Raw genomic sequence first — 24,256 nt, 5'->3', positions numbered from 1 at the left:
GGTGGAAAATGGTTTCCTAAAGAAAGTACGTTTTTTTCAGCCTTCTTACCATTACATCTAGTTAAAGAGGAAATCGACGCCTTTGCAGCCTGAAAGTGAGAATGTTTTAGGTACGAACCGGTCCATGGGGGACACGAGTGTATTGCCGGCTGCCTACAATGTGTTTGGACGGTAAGATGGAAACGACTCAATATCGCAATCTGCCGGCCTTTGAGCTATGCTCTTTGATGACTACAAGATTTAATTCGATAGATAAAATGTCAATCGCAGCTGTTAGGTCACTTTATTAGTCCGTTAGTGGAGCAATTTATTCACTGACATCATTACCGTCTGTTTATTATGTATAAAAACTACATGTAACTGTCCCTCTATTTCCTGCTGTGTCCTTGTCGACTAGTCTGATGTTCTGGACCAACTGGAACGAGCAGTCTCCCAGTATCATGCGTGCCAGTCTGTCTGGTGCCAACGTGCTGGTGATCATCGGTAATGACATCCGCACCCCCAACGGCCTGGCCATAGACCACCGCGCAGAGAAACTCTACTTCTCAGACGCCACGCTGGACAAGATAGAGCGCTGCGAGTACGACGGCAGCAACCGCTACGTGAGTCACTTCCATTACCTGTGTCAACTCTAGTACCTGTGTCAACTCTGTTACCTGTGTCAACTCTGTTACCTGTGTCAACTCTGTTACCTGTGTCAACTTTGTTACCTGTGTCAACTCCTTGCGACAGAGTCACTATAGACTCCTAGGATCAGCTTATGTATTTTCTCTTATCTAACCATTTTATTCATTTTTAGTCATTATCGAAATAAGATCTCTTATTTTTGATTGTGAGAGTATTGTGCCTTCGGTCCAAATTCAGCACTTCTAATCCAGTTGTTTACAGACCCACCACTTTTGTGTGGCCAACTTTTTACTAACCATGTGACTGCCCCCCATAGGTGGTGGTGAAGAATGAGCCGGTGCATCCGTTTGGCCTGGCTGTGTATGGGGACTACATCTTCTGGACTGATTGGGTCCGCAGGGCCGTGCTCAGAGCTGACAAGTTTGTGGGCAGAGACATGAGGTTACTGAGAAATGACATCCCCCAGCAGCCAATGGGAATAATCGCTGTGGCCAACGACACCAACAGCTGTGAGTGGTGGAACTCATAGATCAAAAGTGGGCGGGGCATTTATGCTGAGGAACTACCAGAAAGAAAGATGCTTTCAGATTGGTCAAGTTAATCATGTGCAAATACACTTACACTGATATTACACAGGGTTACGGTAAAGCTCTTTGTGAAAACTGTTCCTGTAAAAAAGGCTATATAAGTACATTTGATCGATTGATTGGTATTGGTTTTGCATTAGGATCCCCCTTAGCTGTTTACAAAAGCAACAGCTACTTGTCCTTGTGCCCACACAAAACATAAAACATGGCATGATACAGAACATTAATAAACAAGATTTACATTTTGTTTGTCACATGCTTCGTAAACAACAGGTGTAAACTAACAGTGAAATGCTTCCTTACAGGCCAACAATGTAAAAACAAAAGATGAAACATAATAACACAAGGAATATTCTTTACGATTGTTCCTCACCAGGTGAGTTCTCCCCCTGTCTGACCAACAACGGGGGCTGTCAGGACCTGTGTCTGCTCACCTCAGACGCGAGGGTCAACTGTAGTTGCCGTGGAGACCGCAGACTCCTGGAGGACAACAGCTGTTCAGGTGAGAAGGGGCGGGGCACAGTTGGAGCGTTGGTTGGATGCGCTATATTTGGGCGAAGAGTAATGTTGCTGTAGTCTTCCAAAGCCAGACTCTGAGGAGCAGTAGAAACCGGGGCTACCTTGCCTGAGACCTTAAGACTGGTGTTAATCCACTGAGCAAAATGCTAATTGTGATGACGATGATCTGATCAGTCCAAGGACATGTCAATACCTCCTCTTTTAATTAGGGATAGGCGTCCCGTCAACGGGACAGTTGTAGATCATGTAGCGCCTTGTGTCACGATCGCAGGCTTTAGAGAAACAACAAATGTCGGTACGGTACGGTACAAAAAATAAAAATAAAATGCCTGAAATGAAATGTATGCATTCACTACTGTAAGTCGCTCTGGATAAGAGCGTCTGCTAAATGACTAAAATGTAAATGTATATAAGTGTCTTATATCGGCTGAAAGCTTAAATTCTTGTTAATATAACTGCACTGTCCAATTTACAGTAGCTATTACTGCGAAAAAATGCCATGCTATTGTTTGAGGAGAGCTCCTAACAACAGAACACTTTTTTTAGCGCGATAGGATTGATAAATTCACCTCTGATGATGAAATGTGTACTTACATTCTGAAATCTTGCTCTAATTTATCATCCAAAGGGTCCCAGAGATAACATGAAGTGTCGTTTTGTTAGATAAAATCCTTTTTCATATCCTAAAAAGGTCCATATAGCATGCACGATCAATTTTGTATTTCCACTCGTTCAATTTGCAAAGAAAGGAATCTGTGAAAATCTAACCCTAAACGTTGTTTCAACCAGTCAAATCACATTTGTATGTATTCCTCAGAGATCCTAGAACATAACCAGACTTCACTATATCATTAGGGGTGTAGTATGTCCTATTGGACAGCAAATTTGGTAAGAGAGCGACACCTTCATGGCACGCCGATGATGCGGGCGGTCTTCACTTGATCGACTCTAACTTTGTCAAATAAGCACCAATCGGGGTCAAACAAAGCTAGCTAGATAGCCAATGAGCTGGGCTTTGCGGGAGTATCCCTGTATCTGTTGCAAAATGTACCTGCTAACCTTGTGCGACATCATCCTTTTTGTTTTGGACAAAAATTATAAGAATATTCAGAGATATGAAGTTATGAAAACTGGTTGTGTTGCAAATGTTTCACTTATAATATGGCTACTAATACTGGAAAAGCTAAATCAAAGTCCAAGTATACAGATTTGACAATATTCTTGCAGAAAAATGTAATATGAATGCTTTTCCCAAATGTACCTGGGTGACTTCACACTAAATGTCATGTAGTTCGCTCATACTTCAAGTTCTCCGTCTGAACTTTGCACATACACTGCTGCCATCCTGTGGACACCATCGGAATTACAACCAGAGTGATGGCTAGAACTGGGACCTTTCTGTTGCATTTCAATGATGGTGGTAGAAAAAAAAGGTTGTTTTTTCCTTTGTATTTTCTTCTACCAGATCTATTGTGTTATATTCTCCTACATTCCATTTACATTTCCACAAACCTCAGTGTTTCCTTTCAAATGGTACCAAGAATATGCATATCCTTGCTTCAGGGCCTGAGCTAGAGGCAGTTAGATTTGGGTATGTCATTTTAGGCAAAAAATTTAAAAAAGGGGGCTATCCCTAAGAAGATTTATTTAAAGGGTCCAGTCTGGTTAGGATAAATGGTGCTGACTCTGTCTCCATCTCTCCTTGTTCTACTACTGTAGCTCTGAACGCGTTGTGTGGTAGTGTGGATGACTTTGAGTGTGGCAACGGGGACTGCATCAACTACAGCCTGACCTGTGATGGCATGGCCCACTGCAAGGACAAGTCAGACGAGAAACAGTCCTACTGCGGTGAGTCTGTGTGCGTACGAGCGTGTGTCTGCTTGCACAATGCATGTCTGCAATCTGAGTACTTGGAATCTGGGCTTGAATTACATTGTCAGTTAGCACAGTGTTGCTGTTCTCAATCTTTGTTCCACAAAAGGAAGAAAATTGGATGTCAGTTTAATTTCAGGAGAGAGAATTTAGTCATAGTAAGACAACTGGAGAACATCTCTTCTAATACTGGTCTTCCTCTCTGCAGCGAACCGTCTATGTAAGAAAGGCTACAGGCGATGTATCAATGGACGCTGCATCGGCCACATGTTCTGGTGTGACGGGACTGACGACTGTGGAGATCACTCAGACGAGCTGCCCTGCAACAGTAAGTCGTGTGTGTCATAGTGTGTCTGTGTGTGTGTCGTGGTGTGACTATGTGTGCGTGCCATGATGTGACTGTGTGTAGTGGTGTGACTCTGTGTGTGTGTGTGTGTGTGTGTGTGTGTGTGTGTGTGTGTGTGTGTGTGTGTGTGTGTGTGTGTGTGTGTGTGTGTGTGTGTGTGTGTGTGTGTCATGGTGTGTGTGTGTGTGTGTGTGTGTCATGGTGTGACTAGGTGTGTGTGTGAGTGTGTGTCATAGTGTGACTGTATGTGTGTCATAGTGTGACTGTGTGTACGTGTGACTGTGTGTGTCGTGGTGTGACTGTGTGTGTGTGTGTGTGTGTGTGTGTGTGTGTGTGTGTGTGTGTGTGTGTGTGTCATAGTGTGACTGTATGCGTGTCATGGTGTGACTGTGTGTGTGTGTGTGTGTGTGTGTGTGTGTGTGTGTGTGTGTGTGTGTCATAGTGTGACTGTATGTGTGTCATGGTGTGACTGTGTGTGTGACTGTGTGTATGTGTGTGTCATGGTGTGACTGTGTGTGTGACTGTGTGTATGTGTGTGTCATAGTGTAACTGTGTGTGTGACTGTGTATGTGTGTGTCATGGTGTAACTGTGCGTGTGTGTGTGTGTGTCATAGTGTGACTGTGTGTGTGACTGTGTGTATGTGTGTGTCATAGTGTAACTGTGTGTGTGTCATAGTGTAACTGTGTGTGTACGTCCATATTACTATATCCATTGTGTTGTGTGTGTGTTCTCCAGTGACCCTGTGTAAAGCTGCAGAGTTCCAGTGTCGAGATGGAAGCTGCATCTCCAACTCCAGCCGCTGTGACCAGGTGGTCAACTGTGAGGACGCCAGTGATGAGATGAACTGCTGTAAGTCTACAAGCTATCTTTACATGTTGGATATCTGTTGAATAAAGATGGTTAAAGCTATTTCTCTGACCCATCCTGTATCACTAATGAAGAACTACAGATCAGATTCCTCTGACTCTGTTCCCTGTGCATTATGACATGGCCCAGGCTGTAGTAGTGTACTATTTAAAAACAGATTATTTCACCTTTATTTAACCAGGTAGGCCCTATATAGGGGATATGATGCAATTTTATATACACTCCATGTTGAATGTACAGATACTACTCCCAAGAGCCCCACAACTAACCACTAATGTCACCAGTGTTGGAAAAAGTAAACAATTGTCATACTGAAGTAAAAGTAAAGATACCCTAATAGAAAATGACTTAAGTGAAAGTCACCCAGTAAAATATTACTTGAGTAAAAGTCTAAAAGTATTTGGTTTTTAATATACTTCAGTATCAAAAGTAAATGTAATTGCTAAAATACACTTAAGTATCAAAGTAAAAGTATATATTAAGAAAACCAGACACCATGCTTTTATTTTTATTTATGGATAGCCAGGGGCACACTCCAACACTCAGACATCATTTACAAACAAAGCATTTGCGTTTAGTGAGTCCGCCAGATCAGAGGCAGTAGGAATGACCATGGATGTTCTCTTGATACGTGTGTGAATTGGACCATTTTCCTGTCCTGTGAAGCATTCGAAATGTAACAAGTATGGGGAAAATGTATGGAGTAAAAAGCAAAAGTTGTCAAAAATGTAAATAGTAAAGTACAGATACCCCCCAAAAACTACTTACGTAGTACTTTAAAGTATTTTTACTGAAGTACTTTACACCACTGAATGCCACTGTGTCCCCTCCTCCCCAGTGCCAACTGACTGTTCCCGCTACTTCCGTCTGGGGGTGAAGGGGGCGACCTTCCAGAGCTGTGGGAGGACTACGCTGTGCTACCTGCCTTCCTGGAAGTGTGACGGTAACAACGACTGTGGAGACTTCTCAGACGAGAGGAACTGCCCAGGTAACAGACAGACAGACAGATCTTACCTTTCTCCTTTTAGGGCCTTTTGTTCAGCAAATCATTCTTTCATGGGTTCAAATAGTATGTGTTTTCTTTCAAACACTTTGAGCATTTGCTTTAGCCTGCCTGGGAGTGCCAAAATGGGTGGGTTGCACTTTTGGGGCTATTCTATTAGTTACATTGTTCAGGCAACAAAGCATAGCTATTTGTACCACAAGTCTGACTCATAGCAGAACTTTATACGATATTAAAAACGGTTATTTTTTATTATTATTTACACTCTCTACCAGACAAGAAGAAGCTGAAGTGCCCAGTGAACTTCTTTGCGTGCCCCAGTGGTCGCTGTATCCCTATGAGCTGGACCTGTGACAAGGAGAACGACTGTGAGAACGGAGCTGACGAGACCCACTGTGGTCAGTCTACTTGACCAAGATACCTTCTGTCCTTCCCCCATTCCCTTAGCTGATGTAATACACAACTGTGAACTGTACTGTAGTGACACAAAGATCAAAACAGTGTTTTCAATAGATAAACACAACAAGCATGGGATCAAATTTGAATAGTTCATTCAAATAAGTAATTTCAATATATGGTGGTAAATTTGGTGATAAATGTATTCTGAAACAAATGTAACCCAGATTACATTTAATAAAAATGTTCCTCTGTCTTTGCAGATAAGTTCTGTACGTCCACTGAGTTTGAGTGTGGGAACCATCGCTGTATCTCTAACCACTGGGTGTGTGATGGTGCCAACGACTGTGGTGACAAATCTGACGAGGACGACAGATGCAGTGAGTGACTCATCCCACACCTATATGATCTATGGCCCATATCAGACACAGCTGTCTACCTTGTCAATTAATAGATCAATAAAAATCTGTTGATCGATTTCATTTCATTTATGACTACTAGTCTACAGTTATCTAACATGTTCATATCGCCTACGTTGCCATAGAAACTAAGACATGCAGCCCGGAGGCGTTCCAGTGTCCCGGCACTCATGTGTGTGTCCCTCAGCGCTGGAAGTGTGACGGGGACAAGGACTGTCTGGACGGAGCTGACGAGAGCATCAAGGCTGGCTGCTGTGAGTGGGAGTCTTCTACTGTTCTGTTCATGCTCTTTGGTTTGGTGAGATAGCAACAGCATTTGTTTTTCTCTGCTGTGAGTAGCGTGAGGACGACCGCAACACGTCCACAAAAGTCCTAATAATCAACACAGTTGATCTGAACTGGATATTCTAACTTACTGTGTCTATATGACTGGTACCCATCAAGACTGGCTTCAGTCAGTAGGAGGAGGACACGTTAAACACTTCCACTAAATCTCTCATAACACTCATTTGAGTCACACGTCTCTATTGGGTTTGGATAATACAACCAACTATAAACTACAACATTCCACTGGGGTATTAATAGATGAATTAATATGAATTAATAGATGAAGACATGAGACTTCTATTGTCTTTTTATGATTCATCTTAATGATTTTATTAGCAGAGACGTAAATAGGCAGAATCTGCAGACTATTGTTAGACTGCTAAGGGTATGTATCATTCATTCTTGCAATACCCTCTGTTTGCTAACCCTTTCTCTGTCTATTTATCTCTTATTTTTCTGTCTGTCTGTCTGTCTGTCTGTCTGTCTGTCTGTCTGTCTGTCTGTCTGTCTGTCTGTCTGTCTGTCTGTCTGTCTGTCTGTCTGTCTGTCTGTCTGTCTGTCTGTCTGTCTGTCTCTCTCTCTCTCTCTCTCTCTCTCTCTCTCTCTCTCTCTGTCTCTCTCTCTCTCTCTTTGTCTCTCTCTCTCTCTCTCTCTCTGTCAGTGTACAACAACACCTGTGATGAGAATGAGTTCATGTGTCAGAACAGACATTGTATCCCCAAGCACTTTGTGTGTGACCATGACATGGACTGCTCCGACGGATCAGACGAGTCACCAGAGTGTGGTGAGTGTTTGTGATGCAGCATGATAACAGAGGAGAGGAGAAAGGCCTATGGAGAGATGGACAGAGAGAACGGGGTTAAATGAGAGATGGACAGAGAGAACGGGGTTAAATGAGAGATGGGCAGAGAGAACGGGGTTAAATGAGAGATGGACAGAGAGAACGGGGTTAAATGAGAGATGGGCAGAGAGAACGGGGTTAAATGAGAGATGGGCAGAGAGAACGGGGTTAAATGAGAGATGGACAGAGAGAACGGGGTTAAATGAGAGATGGACAGAGAGAACGGGGTTAAATGAGAGATGGACAGAGAAAACGGGGTTAAATGAGAGATGGGCAGAGAGAACGGGGTTAAATGAGAGATGGACAGAGAGAACGGGGTTAAATGAGAGATGGGCAGAGAGAACGGGGTTAAATGAGAGATGGGCAGAGAGAACGGGGTTAAATGAGAGATGGACAGAGAGAACGGGGTTAAATGAGAGATGGACAGAGAGAACGGGGTTAAATGAGAGATGGACAGAGAGAACGGGGTTAAATGAGAGATGGGCAGAGAGAACGGGGTTAAATGAGAGATGGACAGAGAGAACGGGGTTAAATGAGAGATGGACAGAGAGAACGGGGTTAAATGAGAGATGGACAGAGAGAACGGGGTTAAATGAGAGATGGGGAGAGAGAACGGGGTTAAATGAGAAATGGACAGAGAGAACGGGGTTAAATGAGAGATGGACAGAGAGAACGGGGTTAAATGAGAGATGGACAGAGAGAACGGGGTTAAATGAGAGATGGACAGAGAGAACGGGGTTAAATGAGAGATGGGCAGAGAGAACGGGGTTAAATGAGAGATGGACAGAGAGAACGGGGTTAAATGAGAGATGGACAGAGAGAACGGGGTTAAATGAGAGATGGGCAGAGAGAACGGGGTTCAATGAGAGATGGACAGAGAGAACGGGGTTAAATGAGAGATGGACAGAGAGAACGGGGTTAAATGAGAGATGGACAGAGAGAACGGGGTTAAAATGAGAGATGGACAGAGAGAACGGGGTTAAATGAGAGATGGACAGAGAGAACGGGGTTAAATGAGAGATGGACAGAGAGAACGGGGTTAAATGAGAGATGGACAGAGAGAACGGGGTTAAATGAGAGATGGGCAGAGAGAACGGGGTTAAATGAGAGATGGGCAGAGAGAACGGGGTTAAATGAGAGATGGGCAGAGAGAACGGGGTTAAATGAGAGATGGACAGAGAGAACGGGGTTAAATGAGAGATGGGCAGAGAGAACGGGGTTAAATGAGAGATGGACAGAGAGAACGGGGTTAAATGAGAGATGGACAGAGAGAACGGGGTTAAATGAGAGATGGGCAGAGAGAACGGGGTTAAATGAGAGATGGACAGAGAGAACGGGGTTAAATGAGAGATGGACAGAGAGAACGGGGTTAAATGAGAGATGGGGAGAGAGAACGGGGTTAAATGAGAGATGGACAGAGAGAACGGGGTTAAATGAGAGATGGACAGAGAGAACGGGGTTAAATGAGAGATGGACAGAGAGAACGGGGTTAAATGCCTCAGTGCTGTCTCTTCCCATCTCTCGTCCTGCACTCTCCAAAAAATATATTTCTGTTCCCCTGGTTACAAATGTATTTAAACTAATGTACCCTCAAAAATAGACTTGTGATTGTGGTACTGTTCTGTAGAGTACCCAACGTGTGGGCCAGGGGAGTTTCGCTGTACCAACGGCCGCTGCCTCAACCAGAAGGTCTGGGAGTGTGACGGAGAGTTTGACTGTCAGGACCGCTCAGACGAGGCCCCCAAGAACCCCCACTGCACAGACTCAGGTCAGACACACACACACAGACAGAAGGACACACTGTGGTTTACATCTGTACTGTAGACATACACAGTACAGAATATCACAGCTTTTGTGTGTAATATTGTTGTTGCATTGTTAACAAATGTAATTGCCTATGACTTCACCATAAAATACCATAGGATCCTTCTTGGCAGGTTTAGTTTTAGTAAGGAATGAAAAAAGCCATTGAAGTTTGACTCAGACACATTCATGTTCTCTCTGGCCATTGCAGTAGAGTAACCTTACTAGTTTGAGCTATCAGTTATTCAGTCTGCAGAACCTAAATTGAGCTTCTTCCATTAACAGAGAGGAAGTGTAATGAGTCTGCCTACTTGTGTCGTAACGGGAAGTGTCTTAACGAGACATTGCTGTGTGACCATAATGACGACTGTGGTGACGGCTCTGACGAACTCAACTGCTTCATCAACGAGTGTCTCAACAGCAAGCAGAGTGGCTGCTCCCAGCTCTGTGAGGACCTGAAGATAGGTTTCAAGGTAAGGGGCGTGTGTGTGTGTCTGCATGTAGCTTGTGTGCACGTTTGCAATATTTCTACCAGTGTAATACAACCTGGAGATTCTGCAACATAATCAAATCCCTCCAGCTCAGTCTCATCACCCTCCTGTAGCTCAGTCTCATCACCCTCCTGTAGCTCAGTCTCATCACCCTCCTGTAGCTCAGTCTCATCACCCTCCTGTAGCTCAGTCTCATCACCCTCCTGTAGCTCAGTCTCATCACCCTCCTGTAGCTCAGTCTCATCACCCTCCAGTAGCTCAGTCTCATCACCCTCCTGTAGCTCAGTCTCATCACCCTCCTGTAGCTCAATCTCATCACCCTCCTGTAGCTCAGTCTCATCACCCTCCTGTAGCTCAGTCTCATCACCCTCCTGTAGCTCAGTCTCATCACCCTCCTGTAGCTCAATCTCATCACCCTCCTGTAGCTCAGTCTCATCACCCTCCAGTAGTTCAGTCTCATCACCCTCCAGTAGCTCAATCTCATCACCCTCCTGTAGCTCAGTCTCATCACCCTCCAGTAGCTCAGTCTCATCACCCTCCTGTAGCTCAGTCTCATCACCCTCCTGTAGATCAGTCTCATCACCCTCCTGTAGCTCAGTCCCATCACCCTCCTGTAGATCAGTCTCATCACCCTCCTGTAGATCAGTCTCATCACCCTCCTGTAGATCAGTCTCATCACCCTCCAGTAGCTCAGTCTCATCACCCTCCTGTAGGTCAGTCTCATCACCCTCCTGTAGATCAGGCTCATCACCCTCCAGTAGCTCAGTCTCATCACCCTCCTGTAGATCAGTCTCATCACCCTCCTGTAGATCAGTCTCATCACCCTCCTGTAGTTCAGTTGTCTGCTCTACCTGAACTGTTGGTGAACAGTGTGAATCTGCTGGTACAGCACTGACCTACTGTATTGACATGTTGTCTGTGTGTCCCCTGGGTCTCTACAGTGTTCTACTGTATTGACATGTTGTCTGTGTGTCCCCTGGGTCTCTACAGTGTTCTACTGTATTGACATTTTGTCTGTGTGTCCCCTGGGTCTCTACATTGTTCTACTGTATTGACATGTTGTCTGTGTGTCCCCTGGGTCTCTACATTGTTCTACTGTATTGACATGTTGTCTGTGTGTCCCCTGGGTCTCTACAGTGTTCTACTGTATTGACATGTTGTCTGTGTGTCCCCTGGGTCTCTACAGTGTTCTACTGCATTGACATGTTGTCTGTGTGTCCCCTGGGTCTCTACAGTGTTCTACTGTATTGACATGTTGTCTGTGTGTCCCCTGGGTCTCTACAGTGTTCTACTGTATTGACATGTTGTCTGTGTGTCCCCTGGGTCTCTACAGTGTTCTACTGTATTGACATGTTGTCTGTGTGTCCCCTGGGTCTCTACAGTGTTCTACTGTATTGACATGTTGTCTGTGTGTCCCCTGGGTCTCTACAGTGTTCTACTGTATTGACATGTTGTCTGTGTGTCCCCTGGGTCTCTACAGTGTTCTACTGTATTGACATGTTGTCTGTGTGTCCCCTGGGTCTCTACAGTGTTCTACTGTATTGACATGTTGTCTGTGTGTCCCCTGGGTCTCTACAGTGTTCTACTGTATTGACATTTTGTCTGTGTGTCCCCTGGGTCTCTACAGTGTTCTACTGTATTGACATGTTGTCTGTGTGTCCCCTGGGTCTCTACATTGTTCTACTGTATTGACATGTTGTCTGTGTGTCCCCTGGGTCTCTACAGTGTTCTACTGTATTGACATTTTGTCTGTGTGTCCCCTGGGTCTCTACAGTGTTCTACTGTATTGACATGTTGTCTGTGTGTCCCCTGGGTCTCTACAGTGTTCTACTGTATTGACATTTTGTCTGTGTGTCCCCTGGGTCTCTACAGTGTTCTACTGTATTGACATGTTGTCTGTGTGTCCCCTGGGTCTCTACAGTGTTCTACTGTATTGACATGTTGTCTGTGTGTCCCCTGGGTCTCTACAGTGTTCTACTGTATTGACATGTTGTCTGTGTGTCCCCTGGGTCTCTACAGTGTTCTACTGTATTGACATGTTGTCTGTGTGTCCCCTGGGTCTCTACAGTGTTCTACTGCATTGACATGTTGTCTGTGTGTCCCCTGGGTCTCTACAGTGTTCTACTGTATTGACATGTTGTCTGTGTGTCCCCTGGGTCTCTACAGTGTTCTACTGTATTGACATGTTGTCTGTGTGTCCCCTGGGTCTCTACAGTGTTCTACTGTATTGACATGTTGTCTGTGTGTCCCCTGGGTCTCTACAGTGTTCTACTGTATTGACATGTTGTCTGTGTGTCCCCTGGGTCTCTACAGTGTTCTACTGCATTGACATGTTGTCTGTGTGTCCCCTGGGTCTCTACAGTGTTCTACTGCATTGACATGTTGTCTGTGTGTCCCCTGGGTCTCTACAGTGTTCTACTGCATTGACATGTTGTCTGTGTGTCCCCTGGGTCTCTACAGTGTTCTACTGTATTGACATGTTGTCTGTGTGTCCCTGGGTCTCTACAGTGTTCTACTGTATTGACATGTTGTCTGTGTGTCCCCTGGGTCTCTACAGTGTTCTACTGTATTGACATGTTGTCTGTGTGTCCCCTGGGTCTCTACAGTGTTCTACTGCATTGACATGTTGTCTGTGTGTCCCCTGGGTCTCTACAGTGTTCTACTGTATTGACATGTTGTCTGTGTGTCCCCTGGGTCTCTACAGTGTTCTACTGTATTGACATGTTGTCTGTGTGTCCCCTGGGTCTCTACAGTGTTCTACTGTATTGACATGTTGTCTGTGTGTCCCCTGGGTCTCTACAGTGTTCTACTGTATTGACATGTTGTCTGTGTGTCCCCTGGGTCTCTACAGTGTTCTACTGTATTGACATGTTGTCTGTGTGTCCCCTGGGTCTCTACAGTGTTCTACTGCATTGACATGTTGTCTGCTTGTCCCCTGGGTCCCTACAGTGCAGGTGTCTTCCTGGTTTCCAGCTGAAGCGAGATGGGAAGACATGTGTGGATATAGATGAGTGTACCATGTCCTACCCCTGTACCCAGCGCTGTATCAATACACACGGATCCTTCCACTGTCTCTGTGTGGAGGGCTTCCAGCTACGGCCTGACAATCCTACTATCTGCAAGTCCACCTCTGGTAAGACCAACAGCGGGGACTTCTTGGACTTAAGGTCCAGTAACAAAGTCTAATTTTCATTTTCATTTTAAAAAAAAAGATGTCTTTCTTTGTGACAAGTTCAACCATGAACAAAGCCCCTTTCCCCAATCTGTTTGTCTCTCTACAGATGAGGAGCCGTTCCTGATCTTTGCTAATCGGTACTACCTGAGGAAGCTGGACCTGGATGGTTCCAACTATACCCTGATAAAACAGGTGGGACAACATGCACTGTGTGGGAACAATGAGCTAAATGTTAACCATGTGTCAGTTTTTATGATTATTCATTATCAGTGATAGTGATACCAGATGTATTCTGTATCATGGCGTGTGAATGTGTATGTCTTGTGTTTGCGTGCATGTGCGTGTATTCCAGTGTGTATGCTTGGCGAACTGAAGGGGACTATGATTGTTGTTTCCATGACTAGGTGCCCAGACATTATATACATACAAAGCATGATCTTTGGAATGTTTGGATCCTTTGCAAATTAAATATAATTTGAGTTCAAAATGAATGCATGTGTAATGTAATTTGTGGATCCAAATAACCAATTTAAATGTACAGTTGCAGTCGGAAGTTTACATACACTTAGGTTGTAGTCATTAAAACTCGTTTTTCAACCACTCCACAAATTTCTTGTTAACAAACTATAGTTTTGGCAAGTCAGTTAGGACATCTACTTTGTGCATGACACAAGTAATTTTTCCAACGATTGTTTACAGACAGGGGGCAGAAATTTACATACACTAAGTTGACTGTGCCTTTAAACAGTTTGGAAAATTCCAGAAAATGATGACATGGCTTTATAAGCTTCTGATAGGCTAATTGACATAATTTGAGTCAATTGGAGGTGTACCTGTGGATGTATTTCAAGGCCTACCTTCAAACTCAGTGCCTCTTTGCTTGACATCATGGGAAAATCAAAAGAAATCTGCCAAGACCTCAGAAAACAAATTGTAGACCTCCACAAGTCTGGTTCATCCTTGGGAGCAATTTCCAAATGCCAGAAGGTACCACGTTCATCTGTACAAACAATAGTACGCAAGTATAAACACCACGGGACCACGCAGCCTTCATAACGCTCAGGAAGGAGACGCGTTCTGTCTCCTAGAGATGAACTTACTTTGGTGCAAAAAGTGCAAATCAATCCCAGAACAACAGCAAAGGACTTTGTGAAGATGCTGGAGGAAACAGGTACAAAATGATCTATATCGACAGTAAAACGAGTCCTATATCGACATAACCTGAAAGACCGCTCAGCAAGGAAGAAGCAACTGCTCCAAAACCGCCATAAAAAGCCAGACTACGGTTTGCAACTGCACATGGGGACAAAGATCGTACTTTTTGGAGAAATGTCCTCTGGACTGATGAAACAAAAAATAGAACTGTTTGACCATAATGACCATTGTTATGTTTGGAGGAAAAAGGGGGAGGCTTGCAAACCGAAGAACACCATCCCAACCGTGAAGCATGGGGGTGGCAGCATCATGTTGTGGGGGTGCTTTGCTGCAGGAGGGACTGGTGCTCTTCGCAATGGCATCAAGAGGCAGGAAAATTATGTGGATATATTGAAGCAACATCTGAAGACATCAGTCAGGAAGTTAAAGCTTGGTCGCAAATGGGTCTTTCAAATGGACAATGACCCCAAGCATACTTCCAAAGCTGTGGCAAAATGGCTTAAGGACAACAAAGTCAAGGTATTGGAGTGGCCATCACAAAGCCCTGACCTCTATCCTATAGACAATTTGTGGGCTGAACTGAAAAAGCGTGTGCGAGCAAGGAGGCCTACAAACCTGACTCAGTTACACCAGCTTTGTCAGGAGTAATGGACCAACATTCACCCAACTTATTGTGGGAAGCTTGTGGAAGGCTACCCGAAACGTTTGACCCAAGTTAAACAATGTAAAGGCAATGCTACCAAATACTAATTGAGTGTATGTAAACTTCTGACCCACTGGGAATGTGATGAAAGAAATTAAAGCTGAAATAAATAATTCTCTCTACTATTATTCTCACATTTCACATTCTTAAAATAAAGTGGTGATCCTAACTGACCTAAGACAGGGAATTGTGAAACTGAGTTTAAATGCTTTTGGCTAAGGTGTATGTAAACTTCCGACTTCAACTGTATGTGTGTGGATACCAGGGCCTGAACAATGCGGTGGCGCTGGACTTCCACTATGCAGAACAGATGCTCTACTGGACAGACGTGACCACTCAGGGCTCCATGATACGACGCATGAACATCAACGGCAGTAACGTAGAGGTCAGTAGGGTGGTTGTCCAGTCTGTGACTCTCTCATTGAGTCTAAGGACAGCTGGACAGCTGGCTAGTCCTTGACTCTGATTGCACCATTGATCTGTTAGTGACTCTGATTGGTCAGATGGCCTGTTTGTTACTGGTTGGGCAACTGACCTATTAGCAACTTTCGGATTGGACATTTCCCCAGTCTGTGATTCTCATTAGACAGTAGGCTAGTTTATTTCTCTCTTATTGGACAGTTGGCCTTTCTGTGGCTGTGATTGGACAGTTGGCCAGTCTATGACTCTCTGGTTGATCAGTTAGCCAGTATCTGACTCTCTGATTGGCTCTTGTCCAGGTGCTGCACCGGACCTCCCTCAGTAACCCAGATGGATTGGCTGTAGACTGGGTGGGAGGGAACCTTTACTGGTGTGATAAGGGGCGGGACACCATCGAGGTGTCCAAGCTCAACGGAACCTTCCGGTCGGTCTTGGTGAACGCCGGCCTGAGGGAACCACGCGCTGTGGCTTTGGACGTACGCAACGGGTAAGAGGCACATCCCAGAATATAATACTGTACAGGAGCCTGCACTAGAAACTCCTGCATGGTCTGAGACTGGAGCTTTGTCACATGATAATGAAATATAATGGTATGTTAAGGACAGATATTCTTCCTGACAACATGTCCAGATTTAGGCTACAAATAAACTCAGCAAAAAAAAAGGTCCTCTCCCTGTCAACAGTGTTTATTTTCAGCAACTTTTAACATGTGTAAATATTTGTATTAACATAACAAGATTCAACAATAGAGACGTAAACTGAACAAGTTCCACAGACATGTGACTAACAGAAATTGAATAATGTGTCCCTGAACAAAGGGGGGGTCAAAATCAAAAGTAACAGTCAGTATCTGGTGTGGCCACCAGCTGCATTAAGTACTGCAGTGCATCTCCTCCTCATGGACTGCACCAGATTTGCCAGTTCTTGCTGTGAGATGTTACCCCACTCTTCCACAAAGGCACCTACAAGTTCCCAGACATTTCTGTGAGGAATGGCCCTAGCCCTCAACCTCCGATTCAACAGGGGCCAGACGTGCTCAATGGGATTGAGATCCTGGCTCTTCGCTGGCCATGGTGTAATAATGGGATGCTGATGTAATGATGTAATAATGGAATGCTGATGTAATGGTGTAATAATATGATGCTGATGTAATGGTGTAATAATGTGACACTGATGTAATGGTGTAATAATGTGACACTGATGTAATGGTGTAATAATGTGATCCTGATGTAATGGTGTAATAATGTGACACTGATGTAATGGTGTAATAATGTGATCCTGATGTAATGGTGTAATAATGGGATGCTGATGTAATGATGTAATAATGGAATGCTGATGTAATGGTGTAATAATATGATGCTGATGTAATGGTGTAATAATGTGACACTGATGTAATGGTGTAATAATGTGACACTGATGTAATGGTGTAATAATGTGATCCTGATGTAATGGTGTAATAATGTGACACTGATGTAATGGTGTAATAATGTGATCCTGATGTAATGGTGTAATAATGTGACACTGATGTAATGGTGTAATAATGTGATCCTGATGTAATGGTGTAATAATGTGACACTGATGTAATGGTGTAATAATGTGACACTGATGTAATGGTGTAATAATGTGATCCTGATGTAATGGTGTAATAATGTGATGCTGATGTAATGATGTAATAATGTGACACTGATGTAATGGTGTAATAATGTGATCCTGATGTAATGGTGTAATAATATGATGCTGATGTAATGATGTAATAATGTGACACTGATGTAATGGTGTAATAATGTGACGCTGATGTAATGGTGTAATAATGTGATCCTGATGTAATGGTGTAATAATGTGATGCTGATGTAATGGTGTAATAATGTGATCCTGATGTAATGGTGTAATAATGTGACACTGATGTAATGGTGTAATAATGGGATGCTGATGTAATAATGTGATGCTGATGTAATGGTGTAATAATGTGACACTGATGTAATGGTGTAATAATGTGATCCTGATGTAATGGTGTAATAATGTGATGCTGATGTAATGATGTAATAATGTGACACTGATGTAATGATGTAATAATGTGACACTGATGTAATGATGTAATAATGTGACACTGATGTAATGATGTAATAATGTGACACTGATGTAATGGTGTAATAATGTGACGCTGATGTAATGGTGTAATAATGTGATGCTGATGTAATGGTGTAATAATGTGATCCTGATGTAATGGTGTAATAATGTGATGCTGATGTAATGATGTAATAATGTGACACTGATGTAATGATGTAATAATGTGACACTGATGTAATGGTGTAATAATGTGATCCTGATGTAATGGTGTAATAATGTGATGCTGATGTAATGGTGTAATAATGTGATCCTGATGTAATGGTGTAATAATGTGACACTGATGTAATGGTGTAATAATGGGATGCTGATGTAATAATGTGACGCTGATGTAATGGTGTAATAATGTGACACTGATGTAATGGTGTAATAATGGGATGCTGATGTAATAATGTGATGCTGATGTAATGGTGTTATAATTGGATGCTGATGTAATAATGTGATGCTGTCCTCTGTCCTGTTCATCAGGTACCTTTATTGGTCAGACTGGGGGGACAACCCGCATATAGGGCGGATCGGGATGGACGGCTCCAACAGAAGTGTGATCGTAGAGGATAAGATCACCTGGCCCAACGGCCTCACGCTGGACTTAATCAATGACCGCATCTACTGGGCCGACGCCAGAGAGGACTACATCGAGTTCGCCAGCCTGGACGGGAGTAACAGACACACGGGTAATGTATATTGTCATAGACACACACACAGTCATGTAATAGGAGTGATTACTATATTACATTTGCCATCATGGAACATCAAACCGCTGTCACATAATAGGTTATTTCATTATGTAAAACACACACACATGGCATGATGCCACAGACCAGGTCACAGTGGTGCTGGGGATAGCCCTGCCACAGTACACAGTGCCCAATGGACAGAGAGAGAGAGAGAAAGAAGACTGTTGTTCTGTCAGACTACTGATGAGGCTCTCACATGGATGACATCTGAATATCCCCAACCTTGTTACCAAACTTAGAACAATACATCATTATTGTCAGCCAATCAGCCATGTAGAAGAATGCAGGGTTGCAGAGGTAGTTCCTGATTTGAATTCCTCACATTCACAAACCTCAGTTTGACACTAGAGCATGTTGCACACAAAGCATGCTTTCAGATGATTTATCTCCTCGCCCATATCTTTGTCTTCATGGAGGTTTCATAGTAGAGTTGGGATCCAGAGTTGTATGTGTAAGCCGTATGTGTGTTCTGTGGGCCTTGTCCTGACCTGGCTGTCCATGGTTCCCATTGCCTGAAGCAAATCAATATTTTGGTTCTGTAGGTGGACACCGTTCTTGCAGTCAGATGACCACATTGCCCTCTAGAGGCCTCATGGGGGGAATGTTATTCATATTTTTCAACATTATTAAAAAACAATAAAAAAATCTGCCGTTACTATGTCGAACGGTGTTGTTATAATTCAGTCTTCTGTAATGTATATAAAGTGTAATATTGGAATGCAAACTCTAAATGTAATACATTTCAACTCTATATCTGACATGGTACAGGGGTCTTCTTTCTTTAAACCCATAACCATGTGTGTGAGGTGTATACTTTTGTTTCAAAATAGATTTGTTTAAGACTATGCTACATAACCCAGAGATAGTAAAAATGCTATATAACCCATAGATAAAGTAATGATCCTACATAACCCAGATATAAAGTAGTGATGCTTCATAACCCAGAGACAATAGTGGTGCTACATAACCCAGAGATAGTAATGATCCTACATAACCCAGATATAAAGTAGTGATGCTTCATAACCCAGAGACAGTAGTGGTGCTACATAACCCAGATATAAAGTAGTGGTGCTACATAACCCAGATATAAAGTAGTGGTTCTACATAACCCAGAGATAGTAATGATGCTATGTAACCCAGAGATAGTAGTAATGCTACATAACCCAGAGGTGGTAGTGATGCTACATAACCCAGATATAAAGTAGTGATGCTACATAACCCAGAGATAGTAGTGATGCTACATAACCCAGATATAAAGTAGTGATGCTACATAACCCAGAGATAGTAGTAATGCTACATAACCCAGATATAGTAGTGATGCTACATAACCCAGATATAAAGTAGTGGTGCTACATAACCCAGATATAAAGTAGTGATGCTACATAACCCAGAGATAGTAATGATGCTACATAACCCATATATAGTAATGATGCTACATAACCCAGAGGTGGTAGTGATGCTACATAACCCAGAGATAGTAATGATGCGACATAACCCATAGATAGTAATGATGCTACATAACCCAGAGATAGTAGTGATGCTACATAACCCAGAGATAGTAATGATGCGACATAACCCATAGATAGTAATGATGCTACATAACCCAGAGATAGTAATGATGCTACATAACCCAGATATAGTAATGATGCTACATAACCCAGAGGTGGTAGTGATGCTACATAACACAGAGATAAGGTAATGGTGCTACATAACCCAGATATAAAGTAGTGATGTTACATAACCCAGAGATAAGGTAGTGATGCTACATAACCCAGATATAAAGTAGTGGTGCTACATAACCCAGAGATAGTAATGATGCTACATAACCCAGAGATAGTAGTAAAGCTACATAACCCAGAGGTGGTAGTGATGCTACATAACCCAGAGATGGTAGTGATGCTACATAACCCAGAGGTGGTAGTGATGCTACATAACACAGAGATAAGGTAATGGTGCTACATAACCCAGATATAAAGTAGTGATGTTACATAACCCAGAGATAAGGTAGTGATGCTACATAACCCAGATATAAAGTAGTGATACTACATATCCCAGAGATAGTAGTGATGCTACATAACCCAGATATAAAGTAGTGATGCTACATAACCCAGATATAGTTGTGATGCGACATAACCAAGATATAAAGTAGTGATGCTACATAACCCAGATATAGTTGTGATGCTACATAACCCAGATATAAAGTAATGATGCTACATAACCCAGAGATAAAGTAGTGATGCTACATAACCCAGATATAAAGTAATGATGCTACATAACCCAGATATAAAGTAGTGATGCTACATAACCCAGAGATAAAGTTGTTTTCCTTGTGTTGGTCGTTGGGCATTGTGTGTCTATGGGTGATTTGACTGACAACATTGTGATGTAATTATGGCCCCCAGAGTTATGACCTGACTAGGAAAAACTCTTGGGCCCAGGTTGTCCTGGTCAAGTCACGTGGTGGCCAGGTAAAACCCAGTGTAATGTGGTACTAATTGCCTCACTACTGTATGGCTGTGTGTTTGTGTCCACAGTGCTTACCCAGGACGTCCCCCACATCTTTGCCATGACCCTGTTTGAGGAGTACATCTACTGGACCGACTGGGAGACCAAGTCCATCAACAGGTGTCACAAGACCCTGGGTATCAACAAGACCACCCTGATCACTACCCTCCACAGGCCCATGGACATCCACATCTACCACCCTTACCGCCAGCCTGAGGGTAAGAGATACTCATGTACAACGCACACACACACACACACACAAACACACACATACACACTTACACACAGACACATGCTCACACACAACCACACTCAAGCACGCACACCCAACGTGGTTGTTCCAGTTGAAACAGTCTCCCTCTCCCTGCTATGGTTCCAGTGTTTAACCACCCGTGCCAGACAGACAACGGCGGCTGTAGTAACCTGTGTCTGCTGAGCCCTGGGGGGGGCTACAAGTGTGCCTGTCCCACCAACTTCTACCTGGCCAATGATGGTCACACCTGCATGTCCAACTGCACTGCCAGCCAGGTGAGGGACAGTGTAACGATATGGCCATTGGGGGGCCAGACAGCTAGGGGGCAGCAGAGCCTGTTGTGGAATGGGGGCTGCTTTGTGATTGGTTAATTAAGCATAATTATCTCCACAGTACGTACTGTACAGTGTGTCATCAGCTTGAGTTCACTCTCTCTCTCCCTCTCTCTCCTCTCTCCTCCTCTCTCCCTCTCTCTCCTCTTCTCTCCTCTCTCCTTCTCTCTTCCTCTCTCCTCTTCTCCTATGTTCTCCTCTCCTCCTTTTTTCTCCTCTCCTCTTCTTCTCTCTCCTCCTCCCTCCTCTCTCCTTCTCTCTCCTCTCTCTTCCTCTCTCCTCCCCTCTACTCTCTGCTCCTCCCTCCTCTCTCCTCCTCTCTCCTCCTCTCTCATACCCTCCTTTCCTCTCCCTCTTTCCTCCGTCCTCTCTCCTCCTCTCTCCTCCTCACTCCTCTCTTCTCTTCCCTCCTCTCTCCTCTTTCCTCTCCTCTCTCCTCTTTCCTCCTCTCTCCTCCCCTCTCATACTCTCTCCTCTTTTCTTCTCTCCTCCTTACTCCTCCTTTCCTTCTCTCTCCTCTCTCCTCCTCCCACCTTTCTCCTCCTCTCTTCCTCTCTCCTACTCTCTCCTCCTCTCTCCTCTCCTATCCTTCTCTCTACTCCTCTCTCCTCCACTCTCCTCTCTCCTCCACTCTCTTCCTCTCTCCTACTCTCTCTCCTCTCTCCTCCTCTCTCCTCTCTCTCTTCTCCTCTCTCCTTCTCTCTTCCTCTCTCCTCCTTTCTCCTCTTCTCCTATGTTCTCCTCTCCTCCTTTTTTCTCCTCTCCTCTTCTTCTCTCTCCTCCTCCCTCCTCTCTCCTTCTCTCTCCTCTCTCTTCCTCTCTCCTCCCCTCTACTCTCCCCTCCTCCCTCCTCCTCTCTCCTCCTCTCTCCTCCTCTCTCCTCCTCTCTCCTCCTCTCTCCTCCTCGCCTACTCTCTCCTCCTCTCCTCCTCTCTCCTCTATCTCTCCTCTCTCCTCCTCTCTCCCTCTCTCTTCTCCTCTCTCCTTCTCTCTTCCTCTCTCCTCCTTTCTCCTCTTCTCCTATGTTCTCCTCTCCTCCTTTTTTCTCCTCTCCTCTTCTTCTCTCTCCTCCTCCCTCCTCTCTCCTTCTCTCTCCTCTCTCTTCCTCTCTCCTCCCCTCTACTCTCTGCTCCTCCCTCCTCTCTCCTCCTCTCTCCTCCTCTCTCATACCCTCCTTTCCTCTCCCTCTTTCCGCCGTCCCCTCTCCTCCTCTCTCCTCCTCACTCCTCTCTTCTCTTCCCTCCTCTCTCCTCTTTCCTCTCCTCTCTCCTCTTTCCTCCTCTCTCCTCCCCTCTCATACTCTCTCCTCTTTCCTCCTCTCTCCTCCCCTCTCATACTCTCTCCTCTTTTCTTCTCTCCTCCTTACTCCTCCTCTCCTTCTCTCTCCTCTCTCCTCCTCCCACCTTTCTCCTCCTCTCTTCCTCTCTCCTACTCTCTCCTCTCTCCTCCTCTCTCCTCTCCTATCCTTCTCTCTACTCCACTCTCCTCCTCTCTCCTCTCCTATCCTTCTCTCTACTCCTCTCTCCTCCTCTCTCCTCCACTCTCTTCCTCTCTCTTACTTTCTCCTCCTCTCTCCTCCTTGCCTCCTCTCTCCTCCTCGTCTCGTCTACTCTCTCCTTTCTCCTCTCTCCTCTCCTTCTCTCTCTTCCCCTACTTTCTCCTCCTCTCTCCTCCTCGCCTACTCTCTCCTCCTCGTCTCGTCTACTCTCTCCTTTCTCCTCTCTCCTACTCTCTCCTCCTCTCTCCTCTCCTCTCCTTCTCTCTACTCCTCTCTCCTCCACTCTCTTCCTCTCTCCTACTCTCTCCTCCTCTGTACTCCTCTCTCCTCCTCTCTCCTCCTTGCCTACTCTCTCCTCCTCTCCTCCTCTCGCCTACTCTCTCCTCTCCTCCTTTCTCCTCTCTCCTCTCCTTCTCTTTCCTCCCCCTCCTCTCTCCTCCTTTCTCCTCTCTCCTCCTCTCTCCTACTCCCTCCTTACTCCTCTTGCTCCCCTCTCCTTCTCCTCTCCTCCTCCCACCTTCTCATCTCCTTCTCCCTCTTCTCTCCTCTCCTCCTCCCATCTCATCTCGCCATCTCCTCCTCCCTCCTCTCTCCTCCTCCCTTCTCATCAAGATCATACACGTATGAAGGAGCATTATGTGAAGCCTTAGGAACAGACAAAAACAGCAGCGACTGTGAACATTGTCCTCATCTCCTCTCTCCTCCTCTCTTCTCCTCTCCTTGTCCAGTTTGTGTGTAAGAACGACAAGTGCATCCCCTTCTGGTGGAAGTGTGACACGGAGGACGACTGTGGGGATCGCTCGGACGAGCCTGCAGAATGCCGTGAGTGTGCCACTTTTTCATCCAAAGCGACTTACAGTATAGTACAGTGACTGCATGCATTTCTAGTGTGTGTATGTGGTCCCTGTGGGAATTGAACCCACGGTCTTGGCAAGCCAGTGCTTCGTAAATGATGATGAGTGAATGAGGAGTATGTGGATGCAAAGTCTCATGGATGTTTCTACGGGGATCTGAGGTTGTGGTGGCTGAGACGACGGGGTAGGAGAGGAAGATGGTTGGTGAAACTGCAATGGGCCTGTTTCAGTGGGCCTGTTTCAGTGGGCCTGTTTCAGTGGGCCTGTTTCAGTGGGCCTGTTTCAGTGGGCCTGTTTCAGTGGGCCTGTTTCAGTGGGCCTGTTTCACTGGGCCTGTTTCAGTGGGCCTGTTTCAGTGGGCCTGTTTCAGACTTTGAAACAACCTCTGACTGTCTCTCTGT

General features: G+C 44.7%; 1 protein-coding gene across 1 annotated transcript in view; it reads left to right on the top strand.

The window, feature by feature from the left end:
* Positions 1 to 24,256, top strand: part of LOC115166471 (low-density lipoprotein receptor-related protein 1-like) — a 224,795-nt gene that overhangs the window by 156,266 nt on the left and 44,273 nt on the right. The window contains exons 37-57 of the mRNA XM_029720368.1: positions 398 to 602; positions 944 to 1,136; positions 1,591 to 1,716; positions 3,453 to 3,581; positions 3,814 to 3,933; positions 4,688 to 4,801; positions 5,658 to 5,807; positions 6,098 to 6,220; positions 6,482 to 6,598; positions 6,763 to 6,891; positions 7,626 to 7,748; positions 9,433 to 9,573; positions 9,894 to 10,081; positions 13,049 to 13,232; positions 13,381 to 13,466; positions 15,398 to 15,517; positions 15,852 to 16,039; positions 18,145 to 18,350; positions 20,948 to 21,136; positions 21,298 to 21,446; positions 23,730 to 23,823. Of these exons, the coding sequence (XP_029576228.1) occupies positions 398 to 602; positions 944 to 1,136; positions 1,591 to 1,716; positions 3,453 to 3,581; positions 3,814 to 3,933; positions 4,688 to 4,801; positions 5,658 to 5,807; positions 6,098 to 6,220; positions 6,482 to 6,598; positions 6,763 to 6,891; positions 7,626 to 7,748; positions 9,433 to 9,573; positions 9,894 to 10,081; positions 13,049 to 13,232; positions 13,381 to 13,466; positions 15,398 to 15,517; positions 15,852 to 16,039; positions 18,145 to 18,350; positions 20,948 to 21,136; positions 21,298 to 21,446; positions 23,730 to 23,823 (3,074 nt within the window). The remainder of the gene's footprint in view (positions 1 to 397; positions 603 to 943; positions 1,137 to 1,590; positions 1,717 to 3,452; positions 3,582 to 3,813; positions 3,934 to 4,687; positions 4,802 to 5,657; positions 5,808 to 6,097; positions 6,221 to 6,481; positions 6,599 to 6,762; positions 6,892 to 7,625; positions 7,749 to 9,432; positions 9,574 to 9,893; positions 10,082 to 13,048; positions 13,233 to 13,380; positions 13,467 to 15,397; positions 15,518 to 15,851; positions 16,040 to 18,144; positions 18,351 to 20,947; positions 21,137 to 21,297; positions 21,447 to 23,729; positions 23,824 to 24,256) is intronic.

This window comes from Salmo trutta, chromosome 28, assembly GCF_901001165.1.
Source record: "Salmo trutta chromosome 28, fSalTru1.1, whole genome shotgun sequence".
NCBI lineage: Eukaryota > Metazoa > Chordata > Actinopteri > Salmoniformes > Salmonidae > Salmo > Salmo trutta.
This window is presented reverse-complemented; position numbering and strand designations above follow the sequence as displayed.